Source organism: Apiospora hydei (genome assembly GCF_038363865.1).
Source record: "Apiospora hydei strain CBS 114990 chromosome Unknown utg000002l_segment0_segment0, whole genome shotgun sequence".
Classification (NCBI taxonomy): Eukaryota; Fungi; Ascomycota; class Sordariomycetes; order Amphisphaeriales; family Apiosporaceae; genus Apiospora; species Apiospora hydei.
The window spans coordinates 3,748,274-3,758,795 of NW_027117361.1; the positions used below are offsets into that span (position 1 = coordinate 3,748,274).

At 56.0% G+C, this 10,522-nt stretch overlaps 3 protein-coding genes across 3 annotated transcripts; 1 reads left to right on the top strand and 2 right to left on the bottom strand.

Moving 5' to 3' along the window:
- Window positions 1-582: 582 nt before the first annotated feature.
- PG997_001174 (uncharacterized protein) lies at window positions 583-3,886 on the top strand (the record flags this gene model as incomplete). The annotated part of the gene is made up of 8 exons (XM_066805489.1): window positions 583-632; window positions 718-772; window positions 849-932; window positions 1,007-1,366; window positions 1,427-2,226; window positions 2,864-3,339; window positions 3,495-3,587; window positions 3,672-3,886. 8 exons carry the CDS (start codon window positions 583-585, stop codon window positions 3,884-3,886), a joined length of 2,133 nt encoding a protein of 710 aa, XP_066675262.1.
- A 768-nt stretch (window positions 3,887-4,654) lies between these two features.
- Window positions 4,655-5,936, bottom strand: PG997_001175 (uncharacterized protein; the record flags this gene model as incomplete). The annotated part of the gene is made up of 4 exons (XM_066805490.1): window positions 4,655-4,838; window positions 4,937-5,073; window positions 5,210-5,744; window positions 5,848-5,936. The coding sequence occupies 4 exons, from the start codon at window positions 5,934-5,936 to the stop codon at window positions 4,655-4,657; spliced, it is 945 nt and encodes a 314-aa protein (XP_066675263.1).
- A 1,857-nt stretch (window positions 5,937-7,793) lies between these two features.
- PG997_001176 (uncharacterized protein) lies at window positions 7,794-10,179 on the bottom strand (the record flags this gene model as incomplete). Its single annotated transcript, XM_066805491.1, has 2 exons — window positions 7,794-10,066; window positions 10,167-10,179. The coding sequence occupies 2 exons, from the start codon at window positions 10,177-10,179 to the stop codon at window positions 7,794-7,796; spliced, it is 2,286 nt and encodes a 761-aa protein (XP_066675264.1).
- Window positions 10,180-10,522: the final 343 nt, after the last annotated feature.

Below are 10,522 nucleotides of genomic sequence, written 5' to 3' on the forward strand. Positions count from 1 at the left end.
AATTCGCACCCGCCGCAGACGGCTGCAGCTCCTCGTCGGGCATCAATTGAATCAAAATGGAGCTCGCATTGGTTTATGCCCTGCCGTGTAGATGTTTATGATACGAGGTGCCCTCAATTTCCCAGGCCGACTCGGAGCTATTCGCACGTCGCGGAGCGAGGTAACGGGCCTTTGATGGAGGAAGTTGTGTTGTGTCGACGTGAGGACATCAAGCCATGTCGAGCACGCAATCCCGACTATCGCCAGCCCAACCCCACTTCCCATCCTGCATGCTGCTGAGCAGACACAAGCTGCCATTCGGGATGCAAGGACTGCATATTGTCTCACCGAGGAAGAGAGAGAGAGAGTAAGAGTACCTACCTGGCAGGGTCCTGACCCGGAGGTGTGGCAAGTCATTACTGACCTAGCTGCATGTGTGTGCCGAAGGGACTACCTCAAGTAGGCGCAAGTATAAATACATATAGTCATCCTCGTGTCGCAAATAAGTATCCTCAAGTCTTGATACGCCTTTATACACACGCACTCAACCGAGTATTACTATCGCCCCTTTCACTAACCTCTTCCCTGAACTGTGAGCAAGCCATGGCCGAAGAGCTGAGCAAGAACTTCGAGACGCTTCAGCTCCATGCGGGGTACGTGTGACGTTGTTGTTGAAGCCCGTCTGGCTTACCTGTCTTCCTTTCCCATATTTTGAGAAGGCATTAATCGAGGAAACAGTCATGTGCCGGACTCGGCTACCCGATCTAGAGCTGTTCCCATCTATGCCACAACGGTTCGTACACCAATATACCAGTTCCTTTGGAGGAGAGAAAGGCACCGGCGTATTAGCTGACACATCTGCATACCAGAGCTTCACTTTCAATGACTCGGCCCAGGGAGCGAGGCTATTTGGCCTCAAGGAGTTCGGAAACATCTACAGCCGTATGATGAATGTGCGCACACTTAAACTACTTCCCCGCGGCTCGCCGTCATGGCCGAATCGTTTAGCTAATATGAAGTAAAACAGCCCACAGTCGATGTCTTCGAGAAGAGAATGGCCGCGTTGGAGGGCGGCGTGGCCGCCGTCGCCACGGCATCGGGGCAAGCGGCCCAGTTCATGACCATCACAGCGCTGGCCCATTGCGGCGACAACATCATCTCGACCGCGAATCTGTACGGCGGCACGTACAACCAGCTCAAAGTGATGCTGCCCCGGTTCGGCATCACGACCAAGTTCGTCCAGGGCGACAAAGCCGAGGACTTTGCTGCGCTCATCGACGACAAGACCAAGGCCGTCTACATCGAGAGCATTGGTAACCCTAGGTACAATGTGCCCGACTTCGAGGCCATTGCCAAAGTAGCCCACGAGAAGGGCGTCCCTCTTATTGTACGTCTGATGGATCGGTCGGCGGAACGGCACAACTAGCAAGCTAACCCCCTTTTCCAGGTCGATAACACCTTCGGTGCAGGCGGCTACTTCGTGCGGCCCATCGAGCACGGTGCCGACATCGTCGTCCACTCCGCCACCAAGTGGATCGGCGGCCACGGCACCACGATCGGCGGCGTCATCGTGGACAGCGGCAAGTTCGACTGGGGGAAGAACGCGGCGCGGTTCCCGCAGATGATCGAGCCCTCGGAGGGCTACCACGGCCTTAAGTTCTGGGAGACGTTCGGCGCCATCACCTTCGCGATTCGTGTCCGCGTCGAGATCCTGCGCGACATGGGCGCCTGCCTCAACCCCTTCGCGGCCCAGCAGCTATTGCTCGGCATCGAGACGCTCAGCCTGCGTGCCGAGCGCCACGCCCAGAACGCCCTCCGGCTCGCGCAACACCTCGGGGCCAGCCCCTACGTGAGCTGGGTCTCGTACCCGGGCCTGGCGGACCACCCGAGTCACGAGCTGGCGAAGAAGTACCTGACGCGCGGCTTCGGCGGCGTGCTGAGCTTCGGGGTGAAAGGGGGCGGCGCGGCGGGCAGCCAGATCGTCGACGGGTTCAAGTTGATTTCGAACCTCGCCAACGTGGGCGACTCCAAGACGCTGGCGATCCACCCCTGGACGACGACGCACGAGCAGCTGTCGGACGAGGAGAAGATCAGCTCGGGCGTGACCGAGGACCTGATCCGCATCTCGGTCGGCACCGAGCACATCGACGACATCATTGCCGACTTCGAGCAGTCCTTCCGGTCCGCCTCGGCGGCTACGAAGGACGGCGGTGCTGAGGGGGCGAGCCCGAGGGGAAGAAGGACGAGGTTGCTCCTACTGTTGTCTAAAAAGGGAGAGGAGAGGGACTGGATAAAGAAGGATTCCTAGCTGTATGTATTATGTAGTTACGTTCGCAATGAAATACCCATCACATGCCCATAAAGTTTTTAAAATGTGACGAGCAGCCTATAAGTTGGAAGCAAGGACCACGGAATTGCCAGACATGGCAGCAGTGTTTCATGTCAACTCTTCCAGGAGGTGTAAGTGTAAGTGGCAGCGAGTATGCTCGGGAAAAGCCAGTGGTAACACAGCGCAGACAACCCCAAGAACCCAAGATGGAAATCAATGCTATCGTTATTAGGATTCTCCACGTATATTATGAGGTAGTAACTATCTGAAGTAGGAGTCTATGCGGATTTGGTGTTGTACAAGTTGAGGGTGTAAGCAGTTCGCAGCGCTCCGTGGGTGTAAAAGACTGACCAATCAGCGAGTTCGGCTCCGCAACGACGTCAAACACCACCGAAGCAGCTTTGGAGCCACCATCTCACGCACCTTCCTCCCAAAGGGACCTCCAACAAGCCACAACCACCACCTCCAACAACACCGACTCCTCCCCATTTCCCTTCTTCTCGACGCAGCAGCCAATATGCGAGCGTCTGTGTCCGCCGCCGCGGCTCTCCTGAGCCTGCTGCAGCCCCTCGTAAACGCCAGCGCCCTGGCCACGACGGCCGTGACCCTCGCCCTCCCGGCGCAGCCTCACCTGCCGAACCCGAACGTCCTGCCGCCCTCGACGCACGCCACGCTCGCGACCCTGTACACGACCTACTCGGCGCCCCTGAGCGCTGCCAACACCTTTGTCTTCCGCAATGTCACCCCGGGGTCCTACCTCGCCGACGTGCACTGCGCCACCCACGCCTTCGCCCCGCTGCGCGTCGACGTCGTCGCCTCCGCCGCCGCCGCGCCCGACAAGGTCGGCGGCTCGCTGAGCGTACAGGCGTGGGAGACGTTCCGCGGCAACGACTGGGACAACAAGGGCGAGGAGGCCAAGGAGATTGCGCTGGGGGGTGGACCGGGCGTCGGTTCGTCTCTGACGACGGCGACGGCGGCGCTGCCGGTGCGGTGCTTGGCTCCGAAGCAGTACTTCATGGAACGAAGCTCTTGTGAGTAGCCATCCTCTTTTTATTTCTGTCTCGGTTGCCGGGAAAGGAGCCTGTCTAGTTACATGGAAATATGGCGCCTCCTGCATGACGGCCATGGGCTCGGGAAATTCGATCCACGCTTTTTCTTACAGCTAACCACGAACTAAAAACTGCAGTCTCGATCGCGAGCATCCTCAAGAACCCCATGATCCTGCTCGCTATGGTGAGCATGGGTATCTTCTTCCTCATGCCCAAGATGGTCGAGAACAGTAAGTTGCCACATCACACACCCTCTGACCCTCCCCCGGCGACCAACCAATCGTTCGACTAACCCTTCTTTCCCCCTTCACCAGTGGACCCGGAGATGCGCGCCGAGTTCGAAGAGCAGCAGAAGAACAACCCCATGGCCAACCTCATGGGCGGCGGCGGACAGCAGGCCGCCAACCCCATGGGCAACTTCGACATGGCCGCGTTCCTGGCCGGCTCGTCGAATAAGAAAGACGAAGGCGGCCCTGCCGCTGCTTCAGCATCAGACGCCGGCAACGGCGCCGGTAAGCGCAGGAAGTAAAAGAAAAAGAAATGGGGGGAGGGGAAGCGGCCCCGTCACTGCTATGTACACATGAGGCCTAATAGTACTGGTCCTTACGGACAAGGTTGGTAGATGGCCAAGTGTTTAAGCCCCTTCATGTAGAATATTAGACTTAGCCAGTGAGAATCGAGGCCTGACAGCAGTGGGCTAGCGTCCCAAACACATCTTCAAATTTCATGAGAAAAGCCGACTCATCGCTCTTTCCCCTTCATCGTTTTGCAGAAGGGTGCTCGAGCGTGTTTAAGCCATTGACTGTTCACGCCCATCATGAGTACTTAAAACGTGATATATCCACTAGAGCTCGTCGACAGATCAAGTCACCACCGACAGCATACAAATGCGAAGTGAGACTAACGGGACAGCGCCACAGGCTCATTGAATACTGCTCAGACTTGATCCCAAGACGGTGCCAGCAGAAACGAACACGCGGAAATGCATGAGGAGTTCCTTGTGAATTGTGTCGTGTAATTTAGGTATGTACGTAAAACCATGCGTGCTCATCTGCTCATTATAGGGATGCCGTTCATTTGCCAGCCACCCCTGAGCTTCGTTCTGTATACATTCATACTGTCCGTCTCCCCAAGGTTTTTGGGGACCGATCGAGCATTGCCGCCGTAATAACGCTCATCATATCGTGATTCATCTAGGAAGAACCATTCTCGTCACTCAAGGAAAAACCCCACCGATTAGCACACAGCCTAATTGCTGCCAGGCTCTATTCCTCACCACCTTGAGTGATGTTTGGGCTTAGAAATCATCGCCGCCGCCGAAGTCATCGCCATCGTTGCCATCATTATAGCCTTCGGCGTAAGCTTCTTGCTCGTGGTCGTTCCAGGCATCAGCGACGAGAGCGCCACCAATAACACCGGCGCCGAGACCGAGCGCAGCACCACCGGCCATTCCCATACCGCCGCCGCCGGATTTCTGGGGCCTACTGCCGAAATCATGGTTAGCTTGATCTTCTACAAGGTCCTGGTAGCCAGACTGTCGTGGCCTGAGGAATTGGATTGTCCACGGCAGATTACTTACCCCTGCTGATATCCGCCGCCGTACTGTGGTTGGCCGCCGTAGTATCCTCCCTGAGGTGGTCCGTAGCCAGGTTGGGGTCCGTAACCGGGTTGGCCGTAGCCACCGTACTGGCCAGGGGGAGGACCGCCGTAGTAGGGCTGCGCGATAAGTTCGTATTAGTGACTGGTCTACAAATTTGGAGCAATACCGCCGACTGGCATTATAGAGGAGGGCAGGTGGAGTCTCGAAAGCGAGATCGCGGTAGAGTGACTTGTTGAATGGTGTTGTACATACCTGTTGAGGAGGGGGGCTTTGGTAGTAGCCCTGCTGAGGGCCGGGGCTACCATAACCGCCCTGCTGCGGATAACCACCCTGCTGCCCTGGGTAGCCTCCCTGCTGTCCCGGGTACTGATTCTGCTTGTTCTTGCTGCCGCCGAAGATCTTGCCGAGCAGGCCGCGCGACTTATCGCCGCGGTCCGTGTCGCCAGGTCGCGGGGGTAGCTGGTCCGGGTACTGCGACTGGTTGGCGGGGCCGGGCGAGCCGCTCATGTATGAGCTGGCGGCGCCTCTAGAACCGGCGCCGGCGCGCGCATTCTCCTCCTCCTGCAACTGGCGGGCCAGTCGCTCGTCCTCGCTCTCGGACGGGCCAGGACCGCCGGGCTTGGTGGCGTTATTCACAAAGGGGTTCGTCTTGCTGTCGCTCGGGGCGGGCGTCGAGCCGGGCGTGTAGCCGGGCGGGGGGCCCATGGGGGCTTCCGAGTTGGGATCGACGGCGGGGGCCGTCGGCTTGTCCCATTGCGACTTCTTGGTGTAGGTGTTGACGTAGAACCTGCAGGCGAAATTGTGTCAACAGAACCTCCCGCTCTTTCTTGGGCCTGCAAGGGATGTATGTGGCCTTCCAGGAAAGCAGCACTAGGGGCTTTGGAACTTACCATTCCTTGTACTGCTCGTTCCAGCGCGCAACCCACCCCTCAGGGACTCTGGGAGGCGGGGGGCCTGCAGGAGCGTCGAAGTCTGCCATGCGTATTGAGTTGCTAGGGTTCTCTGGCAAATGTGGAAAATAAAAAAAGGTGCAAAAGGAAGCAGGTGAGTTTAGTATGGAGTTGTTGAGAAAAGAATATGTGTCGGCTCAATCAATCGAAGCTGTCGAAGGGTCTTGCTGTATAGTATAGTACGAGTAGACGGTCTAAGTGGGGGTGATTGTCGTGTCTTGGCCCCCTGGTGAGATGTGGAGGAGGGGGATGTGTGCTTTGTATGCGTTTCGGGAAGGAGGTTGTTTGTCAGGTGGACCAGTCGGCAAGAGACGGTTCGAAGTGGTTGCTGGGACGGACCTCGCTCGAACTCAAGAAAACGGCTTGAAGGATTTCCTGGGAGGAGTTCGTGAAGAGGACACAAGTGGTTTTATGTAGGCAAGTATGTGGATTTCACAGGTGACAGGCGTCAGAAGCATCCCGATATCCAACCACTGAACATAGCCCGAATAGATGCATGCCACAGCTGGGGGCGATGTTCGATGATGCAGATACTGTAGGGTGGGACAGGCTCACGTGGCTGTCTCCCACGTACGCGGACACACGGCGAGTTGAATGATCTAGATGCTTTTGCACTGCCCCACGGCCTTCAGTCGTCAACCATCATGGTTCATTCAGTCTTGTCGCCAGTTATTGGGTGTTGGCCACCTTGGCTTCTGCTCTTGGCAAGAGGGAGCCCGCTCAAAAGCCCCTCCTGCTCGCGCAATTCCTCAACACTCTCACACTAAAACACGGCGCTAGCATAGCACGCACGCGGGGTCCCGAAGTAGGTAAGATGTAGATACTGTCTGGTAGGTACTACTAGATTATTTACATACTGAGTGCTGGAAGCCAGGCACCAGGCTGTAGCAATCGAGGCCAACGACGCTGTTGGTCAGGCAGCCGGGCAGGCAGTACAGCCATGTCACAATCGTGGCTGTGCTGCCGCGCTGTCTTCCATGCTACCTCTTACGCATCTCGCGGCAAATTTGGAATGTTCTACTATATCCGCATTCCATGGAACATGAACGAACATATCCCCAACGGCTCGCTCCCCGAGGCCGAACCAGTAGGACAACGAACGAATGAGGGTGACGAATACGCATGGTATAAGCCACTGCTGACTGCCAATCTCGCGGCTGCGTCGAGTATGCCGACTTGCATCTGACTGCTTCCCTCAACTTGAAACATATGGCAGCAGGAAACTGGTCGGTTTCTGGGACCATATCTCGCCCCTGCACGTCGTACCGAAGTTGCCAAAAATAAAACCGCACTAAGAAGAAAAATGCACGTTCTTGCATTGCATACATATATATATGGGCAGCTAAGGTAGGGTGGCAGATGGTAAATCAACTTGCAGCTGAGGTTACTGATACACCAATGATGGCGTCCTATCATGTTGGGTATACCTACGCTCACTGCATGCAAATCACATATGTAGCTGCCACTCCCACCCACTCAATTCCCGAAGACCAGGTACACAGCCACCCTCTCTCCCTGACCGACTTCTCCAGAGGCAAAAAAGTGAACCAGAAAAAAAGAGGATCATCACAACGCCGAGTACGCGAAGTGCGAGCCGGTGCAATAGAGCAGTCCCAAGGCAACAACAGAAGGGCAGCTGGAACTACACATCCTACATCTCCCATCGAGACGATATCCGAAATGGGGTACTACCATACAGACCCTCAGGTACCCAGCCAAAGTAGACAAACAAAAACAACCTTCAGTGACCAAACTCCCAACGTGAATCGATTCGCATCCTGCGAATGCCCCAGCACCACCGAAAATAACCGAAGACCCGTTGCGCCCGGGTTTCCAGAAAGAACGAAAGAAAAAAACACCAAAAATGCTGCAATTTAACAACTCGTCTATACCACGTCGCGGCTCTCGTTCCTGCCACCAAACAGGTTCGCCGCTTCCATGCAGTAGCCCATCCGCCCGCTTCCCATCCTACGCTCACTTCCGTAGCAGATGAGAGCTGCATCAAGGATGCCAACCATAATGCCTTCCAGAGCACCCAGGATGCTGTAACCAATCGCTCCAGCCACCAGACCTACAATATAGGCGTAAGCGCTTCCCTTGATACCAGCTCCTTGGGGTACCTGAATCTCCAACTGCCGCGCTGTCATGACCCAGCCTGCGAACCCAAGCCCGGCAGCCACGACTGTACGCGTGGCGTGGAGAAGGAACTTGGCCAGTCGGTAGGGCATGAGACCGGTGCTGTACCTATTCGCATGTCGCAGGTGGCCCAGCCCCAGTGTATTCGTTGGGTTATCCGAATCCAAAAACTGCATCCGGCTGAGCTGCGCTGCTGACAGCATCAGAGGTAGGGTATGGATCGCCGCATGTGTGATAACCAACGGGTTGGTCAAAAGAAACACGGATGCCGGAGTGTACCGATTAAGGAGAAATCCCACAGTCTTGGAGGCTCTGTGGGGCAAGACGATAAGGGGCAATCGAATGGCCAGAGCGAGAAGTGTAGCGGCACAGATCGTCCCGAATGTGGAATTGGTCGCGTGCTGCAGAGCTTCTCCCACCACGGCGTTTGACGGCGCTGGCGGCTGTTTGTTGCGGTGAAAGTACCAGTTTGAGACCGTACCGGCCACAGTCGCCCTGACTACGTTGCTGGATATGGAGATTGTCCACAGATACATCAGAGCAAAGAATACGCCCAGCCACCAGCTGGCGGCACCGATGATATATGAGGACAGTGACCGGGAGAAGTAGCCGCCGAGAAAGACGCGAGTGAACATTGATAGCCAAATCCACGTCCAGCCAACCGTGAAGGCTAGCGCACAGAACCCGAGCATTACAAGTGCTGGGTTTGCGCTGAGGACGCGGCTTGTAAACGAGAGCATCTCGGTAGCCCTGGTAATCGTATCTCGTGTTTTCAGGATCAGGAAAACATAAACAAAGGCTGCGACACCAGGCACAATAGAACTGTACCTCATAGCTCGATCTTGCAGTCGCGTTCCGTTATCAGGCCCCTGGAAGCTCAGGACCATGGTGTATATCGAGAATGAGATAAGAACTATAGGGCTGCCGATGATGATGAGGCCCACGAGCTGTCGCACATATGATCGCAGTGCCGCCATCCACACTAAAGATACTATGACTGCCACAAGAGTGTCGACTGCCAGGAGATAGTACGACTTGTATAAGACGGTGTAGATGGTGTCGCCTATGGGGTTCTTTCGGCTCGGGGTTGACGTATGGAGCCAGACCAGCACGAATGTCGCAAATAGTGAAGCAATAGCTATTAGATAGAGCCAGGCCCAGAACTGATCGTTCTTAAAAAGTTCGTGGTGGTATTCGATATTCGCCGTTCCTGGTATGGTTTCCTCTGGCGGCTCCTCCTCCTCTAGTATGGTTTCCCGCATCAGCCTGGGATCATGCTCGAGGTTGTTTTCCCTTTTGCTCGAGGCGGTCCCTTTCCAGCCTCCGGATTTGGATTTGAACTGCTGAAAAGCCGGCGGGTCCGTGTCGACCGGCGTTTCCTGCAGTAAATCCTCCGGGACCTCGTTGTCCAGCATCTCGGATTCGAGACCGATATCCACCATCTTGCCGCCGTCGCTGCTATCGGAGTTGGCGCGCTCGCTCTTGCGCTTCCCCGAGGCCGCGGTTTCATCCAGACGTTTCGGCTTGCCTGTGCGGTCTTTGAAGTCCTTGAAACTAGACTCGCCGTTCCAGCTGCTCTTGATGCCCATCGGGCGACCCCGGTCCTCGTAACCTCTTGTATCCCGCTCACCGCTCCTGTCTAGAGACCCTCGGCTCTGCTCGTTCTCGGAGGCCGAACTCTCGTCGATTCTGCTTGAGACAAAGACACGCCTTGACCGTTGTAGCGCCCGCAGATCGGCAGCCTCACGTAAATCGTCTTCATCCTCGTCCTGGAACTCGTTGAGGGCGCTATGGAAGAGCGGCGCAGCGTCCTGGCCGCCTTGATAGCGCGAACCGAAGCCGAACCTCGAGCCGGAGGGCTGGTAGGGGTTGCCGAGGCGCGAATGGTAGGCGGATCGCGTGGGGTGGCGGGAGAAGCGGGAGGATGGGTCGGAGGTCTGTCGGCCGGATGGTTCGCCAGTCGCATCTGTCTGGCCGAAGTTGGACAGACGCGACTGCGACTGGGCTAGGAATTTGGAGGCATCTTCACTCAGCCAGTCAGCATCTGGGTCTTGCATGGACTGCATCATATTGCAAGATCGCAAACAGCAGCAGGGCGATGGGGGAGAGATGGGGGCACTTACATTCCGAGAACATATCGGCAGCGCCAGAGGAGACCGCCTCTTATAGATAAGAGATATGGATGAGTCGGAAACAGTCAAAGGATATAGTTCTCTCTATCAACAGGTTATGTGTGGAGGTTTTCCTGGTTGAAAGGTAGAAGAAGGCGCTTGTTGCAGCCGGGTCACATAGAAAGAAGGCAAACAAATGATGGGTGGGCGGCGATGGTGAAGAGAGATAGAGTGTTTGGGGCGTGGTGTTATCGGGATTGGGGAACGATGACGATATGCAGGTTAGGCGATAATGATCCAAAGTGGTACAAGCGACGGATGTGGGAAGAATGAAGCAGCTATGATGATTGATTTTAGACAAACGGCTA